At 43.0% G+C, this 25,803-nt stretch overlaps 1 protein-coding gene across 4 annotated transcripts in view; it reads right to left on the bottom strand.

Moving 5' to 3' along the window:
- Nucleotides 1–25,803, bottom strand: part of ICA1 (islet cell autoantigen 1) — a 105,840-nt gene that overhangs the window by 62,056 nt on the left and 17,981 nt on the right. For 2 of the 4 annotated variants that reach the window (XM_077490727.1, XM_077490726.1), the window contains exons 2-6: nt 14,515–14,624; nt 13,411–13,449; nt 13,047–13,218; nt 11,225–11,297; nt 8,052–8,175 (exon numbers count right to left, since the gene is read on the bottom strand). In XM_077490727.1, coding sequence (XP_077346853.1) covers nt 8,052–8,175; nt 11,225–11,297; nt 13,047–13,218; nt 13,411–13,449; nt 14,515–14,549 — 443 coding nt within the window. In that variant the 5' untranslated portion in view covers nt 14,550–14,624. The remainder of the gene's footprint in view (nt 1–8,051; nt 8,176–11,224; nt 11,298–13,046; nt 13,219–13,410; nt 13,450–14,514; nt 14,625–25,803) is intronic. The other 2 variants (XM_077490729.1, XM_077490728.1) reach the window with 1 other exon arrangement.

The following is a 25,803-nucleotide window of genomic DNA, read 5'->3' as shown; positions in this document are numbered from 1 at the left end:
TAGGCCCATTTTATGTAGGTTGAAAGGATCTGTAACTGTGAGAGGCGTTGCGACATTTAGGCTGGGTTCACACTGCTGCGATGTCCGAGATCGGATGTGATTTGCGCCGCACTGCAGTGCAAATCACATGCGATCTCTGTGCGATGCAATTTCAGCCATACCGATAGTATGGCTGAATTCGCCACGCATCTGGCCCAAACTCGCACAGGACCCTTTTTTGCTCCGCAGCAGAATCGGATCGCATGGGTGTTCACACCATGCGATCCGATTCCTGTACGAGTTTGCAGATCGCACTGCGATATACGAACTGATTTGGAGGGGTCATTAACTTTTAATTGATTCTCCCAGCAGTTCGCATAGGGCAGGTGTGAACTGCCGCCAGGAGGCATGTGATGCGGGAACCCGCAGTAGATTTGCAGCGTACCCGCATCGCTCCAGTGTGAACCCAGCCTTAAGGAGCTGGAATACGCGGCCTCCATAGCTTCCTCCCATTGATCTCCTGTCAATTGGCCCACATCTGGCTCCCACTGCACTCTAGACATACAGAGTTATTTGTCCAGGAATGTACACAGCAGCTTTGAATAACAGAAATAAAAAAAAAAAAATATATAAAATAAAAAAAACTCTTAAGCCTTGATACACACGATCGGACTTTCCGTCAGGAAGCGTTCGATGACAGCCTGTTGGCGGTAAATCCGGCCGTGTGTACGCTCCATCGGACAATTGTTGGATTTTCCGTGGACAAATGTTGGATGGCAGACTTTTCAAATTTTCCATGGACAAATGTCTGTTGTCGGATTTTCCGAGCGTGTGTACACAAGTCCGTTGGACAAAAGTCCAAAGTAAGAACACGCATGCTCGGAAGCAGAAGCGGTCTTGTAAATTAGTATTTCTAATGGAGAATTAACATTCGTGACGTGACAAATTCTGAAATCTCCAAATGCAGTGCACAATTCTTTTCTTCTCTAATGGGATAATAATGAAGCTGCTTTGCTGGTGATACTGATGGAGTTATTGCAAACAAGTTTTCAAAGGTTTTTTTTCTAGTGATATCAAGAATATTATTATGATGTTTTTTTTTTTTTTTTTTAATTTGGGCAAGTTACCACAACACCATTATCCTGTAGTTTTTAAGATCAAAAGATACAACTATGTTGGTGTCCCTTATCAATTTTACATTGTATTTTTTTAAATGTAACTGTTACCCCCCAAACTGTCATTTGAAGTAAACACACATTATTCTACATATTTTTTGTATTGTGCATCAAAAAAAATAAAATAAAAAATTTAGACATGCTATCTGCCAATAGGACTTAACCAAAAAGTGAATTCTATGCATCCAAAAATATAGAAAATATACCAAATCAAATCATTATTTCAACCCAAAAATAAGAATGTCAAAGCAATAACTCCAAGGCCAATAATAAATAACACGTTATCTCCTCCGATTCCGCAACATGTCTGGTTGACGAACGGCCGTTTAGAAACTAACCGAGAAGCGCGAAAAGAAAATTGCGAATCAACACTCACCAAACTTCTAAACACAAAATTAGCAGAAGGAGCCCAAAGGGTGGTGCTAAAGAGTAGTAGTACATCTAGTACATCACTATTTTCTTAATTGTTGGCCAACAATTGTGTGGCCGTGTGTATGCAAGACAAGTTTGGGCCAATGCCATTCGGACAAAATTCCATGGTTTTGTTGGCCAACAATCCGATCGTGTGTACGAGGCTTTAGTGGAAGTAACTTGTTGCATCATAGACAACAGCGGGGTACAGGAAAAACAGAAATCAGGGAGGTAAACACTGAGCTGACGTAATTCCAAGTGCCGTATTTATCGACGTATAACATGCACTTTTTTCCCCTTAAAATCAGGGGGAAATCGGGGGTGCGTGTTATACACCGATTCCCCGCTGTTTCTAGCCCTGTCTGCCGCTCTCTGCGGCTTCCGGGTATTTTTGGCTATCTTCGGCCATTCTCGGCAGCTTTTGAAAGCCGAAAGCCACAGAGAACGTCCGAAAATAGCAGAGAACAGCCGATTGCGGGCGAAAATACCCGAAGGCCGCCGAGAACTACAGAGCGCCGCCGAGATACACAGGACATCGGCTCTGTATCTCGGCAGCGCCATTTTTTAAAAGGCAAACACACTAACAAGGCTGGAAATGACTGGCAAGGCTGCAATAGAAGGCTGAAAATGACAGACATGGCTGCAATTGACACTGACAAGGCTGCATTGATGGGCATTTAAATGTAAGTTTTTTTCCTTAAACTTCCCTCCTAAAAGTTTTTTCTTTTCAATTCCCTCCTAAGCTTGGGGTGCGTGTTATACGCCGATAAATACGGTAATAGAAATACATCTGCTGGGGGAGACCACATTTGGCTTGCAGAACAGAGAAAGGCATCAACTGACCATTAGTAAAAATCTGCTTTACATGTGCGATACCATATTTTTGCCACTTGGGGGCATACTTTCAGCTTAGCTAGTTCCGGATAAGCAGGGTTGTTCCATAAAGTACTAAAACTAGTGTATCCCGTGATCCCCTGCAATTGCTTAGCTCTGTGCAACACCTTGTGCATCAGCTGATAGGTGGGATAAGATCTATTGAGCTTAGCAAAGGAGTGGAATTCTGGTTCTTCAGGCAGGGACTTTGAGTAAACAATGCACACAACTCCCTTTAAAGTAGCATTACAAGGCATCAGAGGGCTGCTATCAGAGGGGGAGGGGCATGCCCACTACTACTGCAACTGTGCAGTTATATAATAAAGGTAAACATGCAGCGCTATAAATCAATTTGTATTTACACATATAAAAAGTAAAAGGAAGTCCATATGCAATATGATGGAGAGAAAGATAAGCCCCCATTCTAGTCTTCCATGCACAGGCAAAGCACACCACCGTGCTCACAGAGGGTCTCCTTACCAGATAAATATGGCCCACAAATTATAGAGCGCCCTTCAGAGCACGTGAACAAGATAAAGTATCATCTGACCAGTCCAGGACACCTGACAGAGCAATTGAGATCAGCCTGTCTGACATCCGACCAAGTGATCCAGAATAACCTCCACGAGATCCAGCGCACAATACCTCATTCAAACAGAGCTCACCAAATGGTAAAAAGATACACTTCCATAGTGAAGAACATTTTAAAAAGGTATGAAGGTTTATTGTAGTGTGCTTACAACAAGCATTCCAAACAATCAAAATAAAAAACCACGGCTAGATAGCCTGCATCATTTAGAGTCAGGTCCTTTCCAACACGTTTCGTCATCAATTGATATCAGAGGCATGGCCCACTGATGCAAGCATGTCTATAAATAGACTGCAACCGGAAATTGGCAAACCGGATAGGACAGTCTGTCAGAAACCATGAAATCAGGCCGAGACAGAAGTACAGTTAAATCACACTATTTTTATAATAAAAGTAAAAAAAGAACAAACAGACAAAACATAGCCAAAGTTTAGTAACCGGAATGGATAGTCAGCCAAGCCAGAAGTCAGGGATCAAAGTAGTGGAACAGCAAGCAGAATCTGGAGCCAGAAGGGATGTCAGCAAAGCAAGTCTTGAACAAGATTGCAGAAGATCATTTCTGTGATATTGACCAATAGACATGTGCATTCATTTTGGTCTGAATTTCAGGTATTTTCGTTATCGTTTTAACAAACTATAACGAAAGTGCAGAATCCGAAAAACGAAAGATCCGACATAAATAAATGCTTTAATTTTCGTTTTTGTTGTGACAACAGTTCTATATAGATAGGAGATTCGACATGACGCTGACAATAACAATCTGTTTCTATCGAACCTGTGGTCGAATGTGCCTAACCTTAAAGGGGTTGTAAAGTAAAAATTTTTATTTTTTTAAAATAACAAACATGTCATACTTACCTCCACTGTGCAGCTCGTTTTGCACAGAGTGGCCCCGAACCTGCTCTTCTGGGGTCCCTCGGCGGCTGTCTCTGCTTCCTCCCGCAGGTGCTTCTCACGTTAATGCGAGCTCCCTCGCATTGGTGAGAAGCACTGCGGGCGCGCTCCCGTGATACAGCCGGCGGCTATAGCCGCTCGCTGTATCACAAGGCCCCGCCCCCCGGCGCGCTGCGTCATTGGATGTGATTGACAGCAGCGCGAGCCAATGGCTGCGCTGCTTTCAATCCATCCACTCCAGCCAATCAGCGGCCAGGCTGAGCGGTGAAGAGGACGGCGGGGGCGAGCGCGGGATTTTCGAGGGGTCAGGTAAGTAAAACGGGGGGACTGGGGGCGCCAGCAGTGTGAGATGTTTTTTCACCTTAATGCATAGAATGCATTAAGGTGAAAAAACATTTACCTTTACAACCCCTTTAACTCTATTAGTCCAGGATGATTCGACAGAGAGCGGAAAGATTCGACTTACTGTCACTTACGATTGCTAGCAGAGAGAGACACACACTGAATCATTTCAGAAGACAATCAGTCTTATCTGGTCCGTTTGTCAGAGAACCCGAATTATTTAGCAATTAAGCATAAGCACAGCAGCAGAACAATAGTGAAGCAAGCTACAGTTCAACTTAACTTTTTCCTAATAATCTGCTGCTATTGTTTTAGTGTTGTGAACCTGATAGTGATACTAGTGTTGTTAGTGTTGTGATAGCCTCAGAGGCTGCCCGTGTTGTTAGGGGGGGTTTATTATTATAGATTCTTAGATTGAGATTCTATATACCCTATCTTGTTACCCGTCTGATCAGTGATCACTATCACCAGTCCATTTTCTGTTTGAACTATATACATTCAACATGAACGACAAAGATTCGACAAAGCAGCGAAAAACATACAAATGTCGAATCTTTGGCTTATGGTGTCTGTCGAAAGTTCTAAGAAGATTTGACAGATCAGCTAAACTATACGGAGTCATACAGTTTAGCTGCTCTGTCGAATCTTCTTTGAACATTCAACAGACACCATAAGCCTTCAATGACAGATTCGACCTTAATTTATTTGGATTTTTGGACGAATGCATTTTTTAACAAAAAACTAAATAAAAACGAGTTTCGGGAGTAACTAAATTAATGTATTTTTCGGACGAGAACTCCGAAAGGAAATATTTCAGTGTGCACATGTCTATTGACCAAGGTGAAGGCAGAGATCCTCTGGACTGGACAGCTTAAGTAGGCAGGACTGATGAGCAGGATATCATAACCAGCTGAGTAACTGTGGAGAGATAGAAGCTGGCAATTAGCCAACAGCTGAGCGGCCAGCTCAGAGAAGGATGGGCTGAGCCCAGCCCTGACATGTACCCGGAAGTGATCTGATTACTCAGATGCGCTCCAAACAATAGAAGGATTACACTGAATTTGGCAACCAGATGCAAATAATCCAGACATGGGATACCCGGACGCAACCCGACCTCTTGGATATGCTCCAAAGGCCAGAAGTTAACAAAAACCCTTTAGAAATCATCAAATACATTATTAAAGATGAATGTTAAGAATTTCTACTCCAAAAGATTAAAAAAATAAAATAAAAAAATAAAAATAAAAAACACATACAACATATAATAATACCCAACAGAATGTGTTGTGTGAATTATACATTAACCCTATGAGTTTCATAAAAAAAAATGTTTTTTCAATTAAAAGAATAAAAACAGCACATATTGTAACCTGAATTATATAATAGACGTCCAACACTGGCGCCATCTAGTGATGCGACATAATTCTAACTAAAAAATTCTTCATAAAAGCGTTACGCACCCCTATGTACCAACTTGATGAAACAAGGAAGTAGGAAATAGAAAAGGGATACACTAATACAACATATGGAACCCCTGAGAAAGGAACAATCAACTATTATTAATAAAATAATTTATGTCCCATTAAACATTTAGTCCAAACGGCACGTAACGCTTGAGCTCATCTAGCCAGGTGGTTTCCAATCTAGAAATTTCTCCTCTGACAAAACTTCCCCTCCTATAATACAACCAAGGGTGCGGAAAAACAGCAATGCCTCCGATAGTCTTCAGGTGTTAAAGTTACTCCAGTCTTATTCGGGGGAGAGCCCTGCTGTCATAAAAGGGAAGTTAACTGTGCAAAATGCTTTAAGAGGAATAACTACAGGAGAGTGGTGTAGCAGGTATAATAGTTGGGGCTTAAGTATCATTTTAACTATATTGGCTTGACCAATCCAGGAAATCCATCATTTCTACCTTAGCTTGATTTGGTCACGAAATCGATTAAGTAAAGGATTAACATTTAGCCCCACAAATTCCATGACCTCCCTAAAGATCACTATACCAAGGTATTTAAAATTAGAAACAATGGGTACTGGGCAGGACAGGGGTAGAGTAGGAGCAACGGAACCATCCGACACCAAGAAGGCTGACATGGAACAGTTAATGGTCAGGCCTGAGTATGAGCCAAGCTCCCCTATGATGTCCATCACAGCTTGCAATGAAGAAGCGGTATCCCCAAACAAAAGCAGCATATCATATGCCTATAGTTGACGTTTTTCACACACGTCACCATGATGAAAGCCCTGAGCAGACACAGAGGCCCCAACAGGCATGGCCAGTGCCTCTATTGCAAGGGCAAACAGTAAAGGCGAGAGAGGACACCCTTGTCTAGTTCACTGACCCAGGGAAAATGGGGAAGACACCTCCTGATCGAAAAAACTGCATTAGGTGGATAATACAAAAGCTAAGTGACAAACGTATCCCCAAATCCAAAGCAGGCCAAGACCTCCCAAAGATACCGCTACTCAACGCTGTCAAACGCCTTATTGGCCTCCAGCGACAGGGATGCTCTCTAGCCCATATTGTCAGAGGGGGTTTGTATATTTAGAAAGAGCTGTCACAGATTGATGTAGTAGATGCGTAGATTTAACTGACAATTGCGTGGTCGTGTGGCGCTGTACCCAAACAAAATTTACGTTCTTTTTTTTCACACAAATAGAGCTTTCTTTTGGTGGTATTTGACCGCCTCTGTGGTTTTTATTTTTTGCATTATAAACAAAAAAAATAGCAACAATTTTGAAAAAAACAAAAAAATAAAAATAAAATATATATATTTTTTTTACTTTTTGCTATAATAATTATCCCCCAAAAATGTTATAAAAAGTTTAGGCAGATATTTATTCTACATATTTTTGGCAAAAAAAAAAAAAAAACCGCAATAAGCGTATATTGATTGATTTGCACAAAAGTTATAGCGTGTACAAAATAGGAGATAGTTTTATGGCGTTTTTATTATAATTATTTTTTTTTTTATTAGTTATGGCTGCAATCTGCGATTGGGACTGTGACATTATGGCAAACACATTGGACACTTATGACACTATTTTGGGACCATTGTCATTTATACAGCGATCAGTGCTATAAAAATGCACCGATTGTGTAAATGACACTGGCAGGGAAGAGGTTAACCACTAGGGGGCGGTTAAGGTGTTACGTGTGTCCTAGGGAGTGATTCTAACTGTGGGGGTGGATGAGCTTCAACTCACATGACAGCGATCACCGCTCTCAAGGACAGGGAGCAGTGATCGTTTACATAGGCACTTCCCCATTCTGCGGCTCCATGATACGATCGGCGGTGAGACAGAGTTCACGGGCCCCATGGGCACGATCACGCTGTGTGTGGTGGTGGATGCGCACCTGCGATCCCCGCCTCTTAAAGGGGACGTACAGGTATGCCCATTTGCCTACCGCTACCATCGTGCCAAGATATATCAGCGCACAGTGGTCGGCAAGCGGTAAAAAAAAAAAAATTTTTAAAAAAAGTTTGTTTTTCCAACCATTAGTGAGTCAAAGCAATATCAGTTTTTGACTGCAGTGTTGAGAAAACTCCAAGGAGCAGGTTGGAAATTTTTCTTGAACTAACGTATTTCTAACAGTATATATGGTTTTCATTTGCTAAAGTCTATTCATTACAAAATCAAATGTTAAAAGCAAAACAAAAACCTTTTGAACAACAAATGAACGTTTTTGAGAATTTTCATATGAATTTTCCTAAGAATTTTCTTTTCAGATTCTATCCGTCTATGGCCAGCTTCAGGTCTTCATTGCAATGCACAAAGACATTACATACCTCTGCTGGGAAGAGAAGCAGAGAGCCTTCCCTGTGGCTTGCATGATTTTCCCGGCTCGGGATTTATCCTGAGAGCCCTGCGCACGGAGGAATTTCCCCAACTCGTTCTCTTCCTGGGACAAAACTGCACAGAGACAGAGGACAACAACGTCAGCTTTTCAATAAGTACTCAGAAAACAAAAAAAAATAAAATAAAATAAAAAAAAGAAGGGTGAACCATCCGCTGCTACAGAGAAGTCCACATTTGTGGCGTATAAAACAGAAAAGGATTACTCATCTATAAATGGGGCGATTTTAATAAAGAAAAAAATTAAATCTGGGGTCTGGAGAATAAAAAAATATAAGATAAAAAATGAACAAAGCATGATTGCACTAATGCAACATGCTGCACATTTAGGTCTTATGCACACTGCGGCTGTCAATCATTTGACAGGCGTTTGATGTTTTTTTTTTTCTGCCCTAAACGCTCCTCTATGTTAACCTATGCCAGGCACACATAGGCGTTTTTATTGGCAGAAATCTGAACATACCAAAATCATGATGTTCAGGAGAGGAACGTTTGAGCAGACAAAAAAAAAAAAAAAAAAAAGGAAAAAGGAAGAAGGACGTTCAGATCTTGAGCATTTATTCATTTCAATGGCCAGAGAGTTTATTAATTTCATTGGCCAGAATATGAACACCCAAATGCTTAACACTCCTGAACGAGTCTGAACTCACCTATACATTCTTTAAAAAAGTGGCTTTAGGTGCGTTTTAATGTGATTTTCTCTCGTCGGGGGAAAGTGTTCAGAAGAGCCTGGTGGGCATGAGGACTAGGCCTTAAAGGGGTTTTAACCATTTCAATACCAGGCACTTAAACATCTTCCTGCCCAGACCAATTTTGAGCTTTCAGCGCTGTCACACTTTGAATGACAATTGCGCGGTCATGCTACACTGTACCCAAATGAAATTTTTATCATTTTTTCCCCACAAATAGAGCTTTCTTTTGGTGGTATTTGATCACCTCTGCGGTTTTTATTTTTTGCTAAACAAATAAAAAAATACCGAAAATTAAAAAAAAAAAAAAATATGTTTTTTTTTTGTTTCAGTTTCAAAACTTTGTAAATAAGTATGTTTTCTCCTTCACTGATGGGCACTGATGGGGTTACACTGATGGGCAATGATAAGGCGGCACTGATGGGCACCGATGAGGTGGCACCAATGAAGTGGCACTGATGAGGTGGCATTGATGGACACTGATATGTGGCACCGATAGGCGGCACTGATGGGCGACCCGGATGGGCACTGATAGGTGGCACAAATTGGCATGGATGGGCGGCATGGATAGGCGGCACAGGTGGGCATGGGTAGGCACTGATAGGTGGCACAGGTGGGCACTGATAGGCGGCATTGTATTATACTATACTAATGGATGCCAATCAGTGCCAAACAATAATGCATGCCAGTGATGCCCATTGTGGGCACTGATTGGCATCCATTATGGGCACTGATTGGCATCCATTGTGGCACTGACTGGAATCCCTGGTGGTCTAGGGTGGCATACTTTGTCCTGAGATTCCCTGGTGGTCTGGTGGCGTCCCTGGTGGTCCAGTGTGGGCATCCTCGGGGGGGGGCTGCGCTGATAATCGATCAGCACAGACCCCCCCCCTGTCAGAGGAGCAGCCGATCAGCTCTCCTCAACTCGCGTGTGACAGACGCGAGTGAGGAAAAGCCGATCACCGGCTCTTCCTATTTACACTGTGATCAGCCGTGATTGGACACAGCTGATCACGTGGTAAAGAGTCTCCGTCAGAGACTCTTTACCGAGATCGTAGTTGCAGGGTGTCAGACTGACACCCCGCAACAACGATCGCCTCGATGCGCACCCCAAAATCCTGATCACGTCATATGATGTCCGGTCAGGATTTTGAAACCACTTTGCCGCCGTGCTTTTGTTATAGGGCGGGCGGCAAGTGGTTAAACCTTTGTGGTTTTTCACCTTAATGCATCCTATGAGGAGCCGCCGGGAGACCCCAGAAGAGGATGTTTGGGGCCACTCTGTGCAAAACTGTGCACAGTGGAGGCAAGTATGTTTTTTTTTTTTGAAAAACAAAGAACCCTTACAATCACTTTAAGGTCAACTAGACTAAGGGCCGGTTCACACTGCAGGCGATGCGAGGCGACACCGACTTGCCTCGCAGCGACCTGCCGCGACCTCAGCGGCAACTTGCAGATGACTTCTGTATAGAAGTCAATGCAAGTCGCCCCGAGGTCGCCCAGAAGTAGTACAGGAACCTTTTTTCTGAGTCGGAGCGACTCGAGTCGCTCCTCTCAGAACGGTTCCATTGTACAGAACGGGGGCGACTTGCCAGAGCGCGGCGAGGCGAGTCGTGTCGCCTCGCATCGCCTGCAGTGTGAACCGGCTCTAAGTTTAAGTTTAAATCAGCTAAACCCATTCCAAGACGTCAAGACAAAAAAAACTTGTTCAATGGATTATGGCACATTTACATTTTTTTTGTGGTGCATTAAAGTGGTAGTAAATGCTTTTGTTTTATCTTTTACCTATATGTAAGTCTATAATAAAGCTACTGTAACTATATCCCAAACATGCATAGTTTAAAGTGGTTGTAAACACTTACAGACCACTTTGACCTACAGGTAAGCCTAGATTAAGGCTTACCTGTAGGTGCAAAAAATATCTCCTAAACCTACACGGTTTAGGAGATATTTGCAAAAGACAGGCGCCGTAGACAGCGGCGCGCAGACGCACGGTGCGTGTTGCTGCAAGCGGTGATCAGGTCTCCCATGCGCAGGAGTGACGTCATCGCTACTCCGGCCAATCACAGCGCCGGAGGCACGATACCCGGAAGGAAGATCGGCGCTTCGTGAAAGAGGGGACGGCCGGTCCTGTGTCAGGTAAGTAACACATAATGGGCTACTATGTGATGTAGTAGCCCATTATGCTTTAACTTTGCAGCGAAACAAAGAGGAAGTAAAACCCATCAGGGTTTTCTTCCTCTTTAAGGAGATATTTACTTGTGAAGCCACAAGTGACGTCACTGGCGCATGCGCTCTGAAGGAACGTAATAACCACGCCCTTCCTTTAGAATACGGTGCCGTAAACAGTGAATACGCTTTAAGGAAACACACAATATCAACACTGGATTACAAGACTAAAACAAAACACAACTTACAGCAAATCCGCTTCTGATACTGTTCTATGACCTTCACAAGCTCCATACACGTCCTCTGGATTGAATGGAAGAGCTGAAAATACATTAAAAAAATAAAATAAAAATCAGGATTCTGTACCACAATACAATACAGTTAGATATAACAACTTCTCAAGGACAGCCGGGCTTTACAAAGTGCATCCTACAGCTCTTCCTACAATGATGTAATAGGGAGCACCCTGGTACAGGATGGCTTGATGTCCAACGATATAATGGGGAAGTGCCTGGGTCCAGACAACTCCTCTCCAAAATATTTAATGGGGGGGGGGGGGCACCCTGGTACTGATAGCTCCTCCTACAAAGATGTAATTGGGGAGCACCCTGGTACAGGGCGACTTGATGTCCAAAAATATAATGGGGAAATGCCATAACATAAATGGTGAAGCGCCTGAGTACAGACAGCTCCTCTTCAAATTATTTAATGGGGAATGGGGGGGGGGGGGGGGGGTTGAAGTACAATGTGCACACTAGGGTTTTTTCAGGCTATGCTCTTACAGGCAGAAAAACCCCCCACCAAACTTACGTTTTTGAGGAGCCAATGCCCCAAAGAGATCAAAAAAACTTGAAAACACTTGTTCCAGCATCCTGGTACTGACAGCTCTTTCCCCAAAAATGTAATGGGAAGAGCACCCTGGTACTGACTCTATCCTTTGTAAGGTGCTGTGGTTTTTCATAAACAGGGCCACGGGTGAAGTACAGCTGGTCGTCCTGTACCAGGCCCCATCAGTTCAAAAGGGGGGGTGGACACCCATGCACCTGCCGAGCAGGATGGCTGCCTGTCTTATTGACGACTCTTGTGCCCCCCCCCCCCCCCGCAGAGCTCGACTTACTTCTTTTTCCACCTGTATGCATCCTCACCGCCTGCTTTCTGCCCCCCCCCCCCCTTTCCCTGCAGCACTGCTGTCTTCTCTCCTGCTGAAAGTTGCTGAGGGCACACAGGGGGAGGTTTCAGGATGGAGAGCAGGAGGGGCAGTAAATATTTCCTAAATTACTGGCCCCTGCTTTTCCTGAATGGACACAGTAAGTGATCGGTACTGACCACTCCTAGGTTCATTCATTGATGAAGCATTGTAAACTGTTTACTATGCTTCAGTTTGTGAATGAACAGGAAGCCTCTGAGCACTTCCCATTCATGCACTGGCCAGTGAAGCTGAGGGTGCAGAGGAAGGGACTGAGGAATGAAATGTGAGACATCAGGGGTCTGTTCAGATCCCCGATATTTTATCAAAGGCCCCCCAACAGGGCAGTTAAATGTAAAAATATAAATACATTTCTAAGAATAAATAAATAAAAATTGTAAAAAATCGTTTGAAAAAAAAAACTAGGACTCAAAAGTGCTTTGTTCCCTGAAGAGCAGTCAGCATTTGGATCGTTATTCAGAGAGCATTTGACAGGCAGCGAGAAGGCATATTTCCCCCTCACTGCTTGCTTTGACCCCACACTAACGCAGCTTGTGCTTTGCATGCAGTTGCGGGGTGCTTGCAGAGCAGGGTTTTTCTCCTGAATGGGTCTTGGTCGATAGGGGGTATAATTTCTGCCATGGCTGCGAAGCATAGCATCGCGTATGTGGCATTTTAGCAAAAATATAATTTGATATTTTTTGGAGGAAGGTAGATGAAGGTTGGCTGTAGGGACCCCATGATTTCTAACAGCAGCCCTATTCCCAAATGAGCAAAATCAATAAATATCTTTTCCCCATTTCCGCTTATAATTTATGTACATAGCGTTTTGGGGTTTTTTTTAACTGGAAATTTTGCCTCATTTTTTGCTGATGAACACAAACCTCCAGTTTGGCATCTAAATCGGAGTCCGAGGCCACCACATGTTCATCTTCCTTCTTGCCGGTCACCTTGATGAGGGTCTGTTTGGTCTTCCAGTATTTCTGCTGCATCTTATTGACCACGGACTTATCCTGACCCTGTGCATATCGGTCATAGAACTCTCTGGAGTACTGGCTGGGAGGGTGGAGTGCAATAAAGAATATAGATCAATACATACCGGTAATATAAGAGAGCAAACGAGAGCAAGAAAGTACAAGTAAAAATAAGCAAGAAATCATGCAAATTAGCGCAAGCAAGAGATGCATGCACCAGAGAAATGTTGAATAAAAATGATCATAAATCACAATATACTCTACATTGACTTACTAATTATGGCTGTCCATCTTTCCCCTCCTGTTCAGTGAGCTATAAAGGGAAACAGAGAATGGTCAGTTTTTACAGCATGGTGCCCCAACGTGCCCCTTTTACATGGCTGCTTCCCTCTTTGCTCCTCCCCAACTTTAGAAGTCCTCTCATTGTGCCCATATAGCCCAACCCTGGTTTGATGTTCAGACTTGCATTGGGTTGTATAGGCAATCAGCAACTGTTAGCAGTGCAGCAACTGTCAACACCTCTGACTCTAATGACCGTATCAATACAAGGCCACCTATAAACCAAGAACACGCTGTAGAAGAATTGCATCTATACTTACCCTACCTTTCCAGCAGTCTTAAAAACTCTGCCACTTTTCCATTTCCTGGCCACTGCGCGTGTCACACTTTCCTAAAATAACTGTGGAATAGTGATGCTGCATACACACGATCGGACTACACTTTCCCGAAATAACTGTGGAATAGCACACACACGATCGGACTATCCGATCATGTGTGAGCTCCAGCAGACTTTCTTCCCAAAAGTCTGGCGGACTTAGAAATAAGACTGGCTTTCTAGCGGAGAATCCATTCGTCTGTGTGCTAGTCCGGCGGACTAAAACCAACGCTAGGGCAGCTATTGGCTACTGGCTATGAACTTCCTTATTCTACATCACGTTCGAATCCAGACTTTTGGAGTGATTGTGTGTGGCCAATTCCATTCGTTTGAAAGTCCGGCGGACCTCAGCTGCAAAGTCCATCGGATTGTCCAAGTCCGTTGAAAAGTCCGGTCGTGTGTACGCGGCATAAGAGTACAAAAGTAGACAAACCACGCCACTCCTAGTGCTTATGGGAGAGAGTATCCAAATATTGTAAAATAATATGGCAGCTACTACAATTACATTAAATGTTTAAAAAATACACTAAAATACAATTCAGCATTAGCAGCGCTCAAAGTCAATTAAACAAAAGCCCATAATAAAAGATGTCCAAAGGACTGGATCGTAGGTGAAAACTAGGGAAATGAAAAGTTCACCCAAGTGTTTCCATGCGATATGTATCTTATATTTCAACCGTCACCACACCTTGTGAATCAACGCCCCTATGGTCATGAACTCACCAGATAAATGGTGATAAGCCCAAATGATGATCCATTCATGGAGCAGCAAACACAGGTCCTTCCATCTATGTGTCACTCGTGACAAGAAAACACACATACATAGCGCAATTCTGTAAAACACCCAAAATTTATTCAATCAATTACCCCCGTTACAAGTTACACTCACAAGCAGGGTATTTGAAACATACGTTAAAAAATCGGTGGCGAAGAAGGAAGAAGTCCTTAAGTGCACTGTGTTCAGGTGCTGGGACACAGTGCACTATGGGAAGCGCCACGTCTATGCAATCACCAGATTGCAGACGTGGTGCTTCATTGGCGGGGTTCGGAGCTGCTTTGCAGCGCAAGCCATCGCGCTGAGCAGCATCCGCCCGGCTGGGTGCTTTGTTCTCAGTGTGAGAACTGAGTCACATCTGGCAGGCTACAAAAAAAATGGCCGTCTCCCCTCTCCACTGAACACACGGGGAAAGCCAGGAACTAGCTGGGGAGAGACAGGAGAGACAGACGCGGCTTGAAGGAGGGCTGTGCTGCCGGGGACACAGATTAGGAATTTTTTTTTGTTTTTTGATCTAAATCCAAAAACTAAAATATAACATATTGCTGCTAACAAGTCCTTGACTGATACAAACACAGATTTTGTTCCTTTTTATTTTTTCTCTTTTGACCTGGTGAATAAAACTTCCTGTTCTAGGGTGACAACGCTCACTCACTGTACTTTATGGAGCAACAGCATTGTCACCCTAGAACAAGAAGTGTGTTAGGACTAGAGAACACCATCCCTTCATCTATATCTCGATCTATCTATCTATCTATATATACACACACATACAAAATAAAATCCAGATACACCACGTCTACAGGCCTTCCTTTATCTAGATAGCAACTCACCTCCTCATAGACAGTTAATAGATTGGTTTCTTGACCCCAGATCTCTCAATAAAGAGACCCTGTCCTGCTTATTTCTATTACAAGGGATGTTTACATTCCTTGTAATAAGAATAAGGGTGGTTAAAAAATAAAAGGAACAGCATAAAAATAAAGTAATTGATTAAAAAGTAAATTAAATTAAAATGTCACATCCCTCCATGGTCGTGTGCAGAAGTGAACGCATACGCAAGTTGTGCCTGCATATGTAAACGGTGTTCAAACCACACATGAGATGCATCGCTGAGATTGTTAGAGCGGGAGCAATAATTCTAGCACTAGACCTCCTTTGTAACTCTTAAAATGTAACCTGTAAAAAAAATTAAAGTGTTGCCTATGGAGATTTTTAAGTGCCGTAGTTTGTCTCCATTTCACGAGCGTGCACAATTTTAAAGCATGACATGTTCGGTATCTATTTACTTGGCGTAACATCTTCTTTCACATTACACAAAAAAAAAAAAAAAAACCTGCCTAAACCATTTTCAGACCCAACCATCTCTTCTTACCTTACCCCAGTAGAGTTCTAAAGTCCTAGAGCCACACATGACTTCCAAAAGGGAAAAAATAAAATAAAAAAATCAACTTTATCGTTCGGCACAGCTACAGACACTCCACCCAGGATCCTCCCTCGAGCATGTTTCGCCCCCTACTATGGCTTAATCAGAGCAAAAAATAGTACTAAGCTAAATATTTTCTCGGAGAGCCAAACTGTACAATAATGCCTACATGGCACATTTTCTGAAATAGTGTTTTTTGCCATCTTGATAAAAATTGCACCCTGGTCTAGGTAACATTAGAGACACGGGGTTGATAATGATGAGTAAATTAAGGACATATATAAACATCCCTATGTGTATTGTTTGTCTTTTGGACAGCTGAGTCATCACGTTAAAGTAGTGGCAAATACCTGAAAGTTCTTTATAAAGAATCTTGCTAGTTCACAACTGGAAAAACTGGTTTTCCAAACAAACAAAAGAAAGAAAAAAAATAAAAAGAAAAAAAGAAAAAAAATCAGAGCTGGTGAAAAAGGAGTCTCTGAAAGTTCCTGAACGTTTGCAGTTTAGTTGTCTACATGACAAGCTAGCTGAAATGAAAGGGGGATTTATTAAAACTGGTGCACATAGAATCTGGTGCAGCTGTGCATAGTAAGCAATCAGCTTCCAGGTTTGCGTGCCAAAGCTTAAAATGAACCCCTTTCCGACCAGCCGCCGCAGTTGTACTGCAGCAGGTTGGCTCCTCTGGCCAAAACAATGTTACCTTACGTCACTTTACCTTTTGACCACTAGGGGGGTGCGCTGGCTGCCGGAGCCGATGCGAGTGCCCGGCGGGTGCAACGACTGCCAGGCGATCGCTCGTGACAGAGCGAGAACCGAGATCTGTGTGTGTGTGTAGACACAGCTCCCGGTTCTCTCGGGGGAGAGGAGACAGATCGTGTGTTCATACCAAGTATGAACACCGATCTCTCTCTCCTAGTCAGTCCCATCCCCCCACAGTTAGAACATACCTAAGGAACACATTTAACCCCATGATCGGCCCTTAGTGTTAACCCCTTCCCTGCCAGTGACATTTATATAGTAATCAGTGCATTTTTATAGCAGTGATCGCTATATAATTGTCACTGGTCCCAAAAATGTGTCCGATCCGTCCACGAGATAGAGAATAAAAAAATATAATTATAATTCATTATAGATATAGATATATAAAATGTTTAGGGGTTCATAAGTGTCAGAAAAAGGCCTGGTCTGAGTCTTTCCAGTGTAACCTGTCTATAAAATGGTCAGTAGGAGGGATGAAGACAAACTACCGCAGGGAGAGACGGAGATTCTGATAACTGGTATTTCACTGGACGGATCCCAGGATTTAATGATAGAAGATTACTATAGATATAAAAGTGACTGCCGCACCTTAAATACAAGCACGGCTGTTTCAATAAAAGAAAAAAATAATTGTCATCTGTAATCTCCTAATGCCAAGAGCCGATGTATTTATCCTCTACAGATGGACAATCCAAACTGTAATTTTATATCTGAGCTCTCCTGGCCATTAGCTGATGTATATTAAATGGTGCTGAGGGGTGTACTGCCATAGTCCACAGTATTCTGTATCCTTGTGAGCAAACTATTTTGGTTTGGAAGAGGTCAACATTTTTAAAGCAAAAACGCCAGCCTAAAAACTGATTGAACTGAATTCTCCATTAAAATATAAAATGAACAAGTTTTTGCTGCAATATTTAACTTCAATCCAAAGATTTCCCCTGCAGTACCTTTTTCTGCCTTTAAGTGTCCTTAGTTTGATAGCTAGCATCATTCAACCCACTTCCTCTGAGCCCAGTTCATCCCAGTCCCACCCCCTCAACCTGCAATTGGGCAGTAAAAGCATTGTGAGGACTCTTTTCTCTGCCAATCTGTTCTCTCCTCCCATCAGCATTCTCCTTGTCAGCACTTGAGCCAATTGGCTCCTGGTACATCTGACATATACTTGTGCTTTTATCAGCCTCGTCTTCAAAACTTTTCCAGTCCATCAACACATGCAGATGAATGTGGGGGGACTCTAGGTGATAATGTTTCCAAAAACCTTAATGGCTAGTGCAATGTCAAATGTGACCCTTTATAGAAATGCCCAGGGGGAGAATTGGGGCCTACAAATTCTAAGTAAGTGCACAAAGACCCTTTAAAAAATTGTTGTTTCCCAATTTTTCAGTCAGTTGGTATCAAATGCTTTGCAGCAACATAGTCACAAGTGTAACAAAGGTTTCAGGTGCTTCTGGGCAAGCCCGCGGTGCTCGTAGGGGGCCGTGCCCCTGGGCAAGCCCGCGGTGCTCGCAGGGGGCCGTGCCCCTGGGCAAGCCCGCGGTGCACGCAGGGGCCATGCTCCTGTTGCATATGACCCTTTATAGAAATGCTCAGGGAGAGAACTGGGGCATACAAATTGTAAGTGCACAATATGTACAAAGACCGTTTAAAAAAAAAAAAATTGTTTACCAATTTTTTTGTCAGTTGGTACTAAATGCTTTGCAGCAACATAATCACAAGTGTAAAAAATGTTTCAGGTGCTTTAGGGCAAGCCTGTAGTGCTTGCAGGGGCCCTCCTCCTGGGAAGCCCATGGTGCTTGTAGGGGTCATGCTCTCGGGAAGCCCATGGTGCTCGTAGGGGCCCTGCTCCTGGGAAGCCCATGGTGCTCGTAGGGGGGGGTCATGCTCTCGGGAAGCCCATGGTGCCTGTAGAGACCATGCTCCTGGGAAGCCCCTAGTGCCTTTATCTCCCGCTAGCACTTATTTCCTTCACACCATCTCCTTCAAGCAACCCAGTTGTGAAAAATCTTTGCTGAAAACCCATTGCATGTTTAAGAAGTAAATGCTCACAAAATAATTGATTGCTTTAATGCATAGTAATTTCCTTTAACTGTAATTATTTTCCTACAGAAAAAATAAATCCTACATAAAATGTGTCAGAAAATGGACGACACAAGCACCTCCCTTCATGAAGACAACTTATAATTTTGATATTAAACTTACAGGTGGACTTTGTCACAAATAACGTGTTTAGCGACTTCACTGCAATCACTCTTTGGGCTGTTGAGTGGCCTCAGCTCAGGAAATGTTACTCAAAAATAAAGCCAACATGTTTCACCATAAAAGGAAAACCACCGCCCGCCAGTCTGATCCCATACAGATGAACGCCACGCCAAGACAAACAGCTTAAAAAAAAAAAAAAAAAAAAAAAGCTTGCAACTGGATTGTGGTCCTATCTACTCATGGACGCTGGTCACAGTGTAGTTACTGGAAAGCTTTGCAGCGATTAAATTATGAAAAGGAACATTTGTCTGGTGTACACATCAGAGGCCGGGCCTGATAAGACTCCGGGCCACAGGAGCACTAAATCAACACCCGTCTATGGAACATACAACCAAATACACAGCTGCTGCTCTGTACATCACTATAGCCCAGGTGTGCGCTACTAGCCCTACTTCATAACAACCACACTTCAGAGTAAGCATGTCACCGGGTCATTTACACCGAGCATACAATGAAGAAAAACAACAAAAACAAAAAAAACAATATTACCAAAAGTATTGGGGCACCTGCCTTTACACGCACATGAACTTTAAGCCACTTGCCGACCAGCCGCTGCAGTATGGCACGGCTGGGTGAAACAACGTTATGCAAGGTCGCTTCGCCCTGTGGCCACTAGGTGCCCGCTCCCCAGAGCCCATGCAACGTCGAGCTCCCGCGATCGCCCATGAGACACCGAGAACCGGGATCTGTGTATGTAAACACAGATCCCGGTTCTCTGAGGGGAGAAGAGACAGATCGTGTGTACATACAAAGTATGAACAGCGATCTGTCATCTCCCCTAGAAAGTCCCATCACCTCCTATAGTTAGAAAAACAGTTAATCCCTTGATCGCCTCCTAGTGTTAACCCCTGTCCCTGCCAGTGACATTTTTACAGTAATCAGTGCATTTTGATAGCTGCATAAATGCCAGTTGTCCCAAAAAAGTGTCAAAATGTGAAAAATTGCAGATCGCCGCCATTACAAGTAAAAACAAAAAAAAAAAATTTCGCGCAAACCAATTAATATATGCTTTTTGTGATTTTTATTACACAAATTAGTGAACGCATATCCCTCGGAATCCGGGTGCAAACATGCTTATATGGTCAAATGGGAAAAGGCTCTGGTTGAGGAGATCCCCGTGGAACAATGGCAGAGGATCTGGTCCCAGGCAGCAAAAAGCTTGCTTTGTACACTATACAAGGAAAATATTTATAAAATCTTGTACTTCTGGTATATGACCCCAGATGTGCTGCACGCCATTTATCCCACTAGCTTCGATCACTGCTGATGTTGTCTGGGGGATAGGGGTACCCTCCTTCACATAGTTAGTCAGGTTGAAAATAAAAAGACACAAAGTCCATCCAGTTCAACCACAAAAAAAATAAATAAATAAATAAATAATATTTTATATATATATATATATATATATATATATATATATATATATATATATATATATATATATATATATATATAATATAACCAGCCCATATACCCAATTCTATACCCGCAGTTGATCCAGAGGAAGGCTTAAAAAAAACCCAGCAGAGCATGATCCAATTGGCTAAAGCAGTAAAGCAGGGGAAAAAAATTCCTTCCTGTTCCCCCAAGAGGCAATCGGATTTTCCCCGGATCAACTTTACCTATGAATGTTAGTACCCAGTTATATTATGTACACTTAGGAAATAATCCAGGCCTTTCTTAAAGCAATCCACTGAGCTCGCCATAACCACCTCTGGAGGGAGTCTATTCCACATTTTCACAGCTCTTACTGTGAAGAAACCTTTCCGTATTTGGAGATGAAATCTCTTTTCCTCTAGACGTAAAGAGTGCCCCATTGTCCTCTTTGTTGACTGTAAAGTGAATAACGCAAAACCAAGTTCCCTATATGGACCCCTAATATATTTGTATATGTTGATCATATCCCCCCTTAATCTCCTCTTATCAAGAGTGAATAAATTCAGTTCCTCTAATCTTTCCTCATAGCTGAGCTCCTCCATGCCTCTTATCAGTTTGGTTACCCTTCTCTGCACTTTCTCCAGTTCTCTGATATCCTTTTTGAGAACTGGTGCCCAAAACTGAACTGCATATTCCAGATGAGGTCTTACTAATGATTTGAACAGGGGCAAAATGATATCTCTCTCTCTGGAGTACATACCTCTCTTAATACAGGAAAGGACTTTGCTTGCTTTGGAAACCGCAGCTTGGCATTGCATGCTATTATTGAGCTTATGATCTACCAAAACCCCCACATCCTTCTCCACTACGGATCCCCCCAGTTGTACTCCCCCTAGTATGTATGATGCATGCATATTTTTACATTTCTCAACATTAAACCTCATCTGCCACATAGTCGCCCAATTAGACAGAGCATTGAGATTGGCTTGTAAATTGGAGACATCCTGTAAGGACGTTATTCCACTGCATAGCTTGGTGTCATTTGCAAACACGGAAATGTTACTTTTTGATCCCAGACCCTTTATCATTTATAAAGATATTAAAAAGTAAGGGTTCCAGCACTGAACCTTGGGGTACACCACTGATAATGATTCTTACTCTGAATGGTCTAAGGTTAACAACTACTCTCTGAATTCGGTCTTTTAGCCAGTTTTCTATCCACTTACAAACTGATATTTCCAAACCTGTAGACTTTACCTTACACAAGCCGTGTGTGCGGAACTGTAGCGAACGCTTTTGCAAAATCCAAGTATACCACGTCCACCGCCACCCCTCTGTCCAAGGTTTTACTTTCCTCCTCATAAAAAGAAATCAGGTTTGTCTGACAACTTCTGTCTTTCATGAATCCATGTTGTCTGTTGCTCAAAATATTTTTTTCCTGCAAGAACTCATCTATGTGATCTTTTATTAATCCCTCCAGTATCTTCCCAACTATAGAAGTTAAACTAACGGGTCTATAGTTACTTGGTAAAGACTTTGTTCCCTTTTTAAATATAGGCACCACGTTCGCCCTGCGCCAATCCTGTGGTACTATTCCTGTCATTAATGAGTCCCTAAAAATTAGATACAATGGCTTTGAAATTACAGAGCTCAATTCTTTTAGGATACGTGGGTGGATGCCATCAGGTCCAGGTGCTTTATCCACCTTTATTCTGTCCAAATATTTCTGGACCATATCACTTTTGAGCCATTGTGGATTTGGGGCTGCGTCACTACCACCCCCATGCTCCTTTGTGTACACAGAGGTGAAGAAAGTATTTAATAAATTTGCCTTCTCTTTGTCCCCAGTCACCCACTCCAGATTATTTTGCAAAGGACCTACATGCTCAGACTTAACCTTTTTACTATTAATATATTTGAATCATTTTTTGAGGTTTGTCCTACTATCTTTTGCAATCTGTCTTTCATTTTGAATTTTTGCATCCTTGATTTCCTTTTTACATATTCTGTTATATTCCTTGTAACATTTAAATGACACAAGCGTTCCTTCCTAGTACGCCATGTCCTCACAGTGGCCCACTGCCTAGTGGCATTAAACTGGAAAAGGCGCTCACCCCCCCCCCCCCCTCCCAGAGGCCTTGCATGGATGTGGAGCAGGTGGAAAAAATGACCGCTAGAGTGTAGGATAGATTGGAAGACCATAATAAGGTCTGGGAGCTGTGGCACCTCCAGGAGGATCCACCATAAACAGGTAAGATAAGCCAGTTTGATGACCTCTTCTCCTCCCTGCATCTTTTTCTTTCCCCTCTCTTCCCTTTCTTCTTGCCTAGCGACTCCTCTGACCACTTAAGAAAGTTAGTACACTTTGTTGATAACTATATTGACGCACATACAATGTACAGACAGCCTTAAACTACTTATGCATATATGTAATGCACTGCATTTACTCAAGTCATAATGTTTATATAAAAAATAAAAAATAAAAAAAAATTGCAGACCAAAAATGAACAGATTTAGAAATACAGAGGGCAGAAAGATCTGCAATGACTGCTACATTGTAACTCTGGATCAGGTCACTTGGTGAAAGTCTGTAGCAGGGGCTGATCTGTGTGAAGCATTTTTAAAGCCGGTCTTCACTGCCTCCGAGCACCACAAACCAAAAACACTATACATTTCATTTTTAATATTTAAAGCAAACTTCCCCATCCATCCAGGTCTCCATGCTTTGTTTTGTTGAGAAATCACTTTGAAAAACACCCCCTAGATTCATATAGCATTTACTTCCTGGAATCCATCTGCCCTTAGCTCAAGCATGTATGCAGGAGAGTGTGCTCAGCTGAGAAAACCCCTCCTCCTCTCCTGAAGGCACCGGAGATAGCGCTGTGCCGAGAGCGTGAGCCCTGCGTGCTCCCGGCACAGTTACCAGCAGCTAAATGAAAGCTCCCGTTCACATCTTGTGATCATGTGACCGCCGTGCCAGCCAATAAGACGATAAGCCCTGCCCCGCTTCCAGGAATTCTAAACCCCCTTAAAAGGGCCGGCATGTGCTGGCTCTAAGGGTTAAAAAAAAAAAAAAAAACAGGTTCAAAACAAGTAAATATAATGTACTTTGCTATCCATTTACTATTGTTAGCAGCTTAAAGTGGTTGTAAGGGTTTACAAACCACTTTGACCTACATGTAAGCCTAGATTAAGGCTTACCTGTAAGGCCAAGAAATATCTCGTAAAACTACACAGTTTAGGAGAGATTTACAAAGAGACAGGCACAGCTGGCTATGGCGCATGCGACGTAGACAGCGGCACGCAGGCGCACTGAGCACGCCGCAGATCACGGCAATATGCCGCTCGTGACGGCTCCCGTGCGCATGCGCAGGAGTGACGTCATCACGGCTCCGGCGGATCACAGCGTCGGAGCAGCGAGACCTGGAAGTCACTCCGGGATACATGGCAGCGGTGAAGATAAAAGGAGGAGGACCGCTTCGGGGGCTTCGTTCTCAGGAAAGTTATTCATAATGAGCTAGTATGCTATGCCTGGATGCCTGAGCCAAGGCCAGATGGATTCCAGGAAGTAACTGCTACATGAACCACCTGCCCTTATTCAAGATGGCCATGGGCAGAAAAGCTATTGGGAGCCCTCCCAGCACGGTATCCAATGGGCACGGGAAAAGCTCCTGATGCATACTTGCGATTGGGAGCTTTTCGATCATGATAGCCAATCACAGCGGTCATGTGATCGGAATGCCCACCTGGAAAGGGGTTAAAAAAAAAAAAAAAAAAAAAAAAAAAATTACAGCACTGAAGATTGAAAAGCAAACATATTGTTTCATAATATTCAACTACAATAGGACTTGCAATTGTATATAGATCCAAAAGAAGTGGATCTTCACTTTAAAGAGGAAGTAAACCCTTACAAACCACTTTGACCTACAGGTAAGCCTAGATTAAGGCTTACCTGTAGGTCCAAGAAATATCTCCTAAACCTATATGGTTTAGGAGATATTTGCCCGAAAACGGGCACCGCTGTCTACGACGCATGCGCCGTAGACAGCGGCGCGCAGGCGCACTAAACGCGGCAGTTCCAAGAATGGAGCTGCCGCATTTGTCGACTCCCGTGCGCATGCGCGGGAGTGACGTCATCGTGGCTTTGCCGAATGACAGCGGCGGAGCTGCGAGACGCCACTCCCGTGCGCATGCGCGGGAGTGACGTCATCGCGGCTTCGCCGCTGTCATTCGGCGGAGGTGAGAGAAGCCACAAGCAAGATGGATGCGGCGGACTACAGGGGACAGTGGCGACTTCGCTGGCTCCTGTGCCAGGTAAGTGACACATAATGAGCTACTATGCGATGCATAGTAGTCCATTATGCTTTACCTTTGCAGGGAAAAAAAGAGGAAGTAAACTCATCAGGGTTTATTTCCTCTTTAAGTATAATGGCTCCTAACTAATTTAAAGCAGGAACTAAACCTAAGCCTCCTATCCTTTACTGCCAAGGAAGCTAGGAAATCCAAGAAAAACACTGCAACATTAGACTCCGGGTGACTCTTCCCCCCCCCCCCCCCCCCCGCGCTCTAGACATTAAGCTCTCCAATAACAGTCAAGCCACACTACAAATACAGTATGTCACTGTAATCCATACCTCCCAACTGTCCCTGATTTGGAGCAATGTCCCTCTGTCCCTCTTTCCATCTCATTTGTCCCTCATTTTGGTCTGATCTATATAGCTGTATATAAAATGCACTTTTTAATCTATCAGAAAGTGTTTCCCAGCTCTAAACCTTTCATCTGATTTCTAAATTGCTGCATTTGTAAATTCCAAAAGCCAATATAAAGCAATAGTAGTGATAAAAAAATTAAATAAAGAAAAAAAAAACCCAAGCACTTGTGGGGCATTTAAACCCCCCCTCCTATCCAGACCAATTTTTCAGCATTCAGTGCTGTCACACTTTGAATGACAATTGCGCAGTCAACACCCAGATACAATTTTTATGATTTTTTTCCCCCCAAAGAGAGCTTTCTTTTGGTAGTATTTGATCACCTGTGCGATTTTTATTTTTTGTTAAAAAATGTAAAAATACTTTATAAAAAATAAAATAAAAAAAATTGTTAAAAAAAACGGGTAATTTTTGTCCATCATTGATGTACACTGATGAGGCGGCACTGATGGGCACCGATAGGTGGCAGTGATGGGCAGCACTTCTAGGTGGCACTGATTGGCACCACTGGTGGGCATTGATAGGTGGCACTTGTGGGCACAATTGCCTCTTCTGTTTCGGGACCGATGTCCCTTTAAGATGAGCCTGTGATTGGCTTTTTTTTTCTCCTCCACTATCAGCGTGAGGAGAAAAAAAAAAAAAAAAAAAGCGATCACCAAGCTTTTGTTTTGATCATATGATCAGCTGTCATTGGCTGACAGCTGAT

The sequence above is a fragment of the Lithobates pipiens genome, unplaced genomic scaffold (genome assembly GCF_037356315.1).
Source record: "Lithobates pipiens isolate NorthernLeopardFrog02 unplaced genomic scaffold, aLitPip1_a1.2 Scaffold_19, whole genome shotgun sequence".
NCBI classification, from domain to species: domain Eukaryota; kingdom Metazoa; phylum Chordata; class Amphibia; order Anura; family Ranidae; genus Lithobates; species Lithobates pipiens.
The sequence above is the reverse complement of the archived record's forward strand: the minus strand, read 5'-3'. Positions and strand labels throughout refer to the sequence as shown.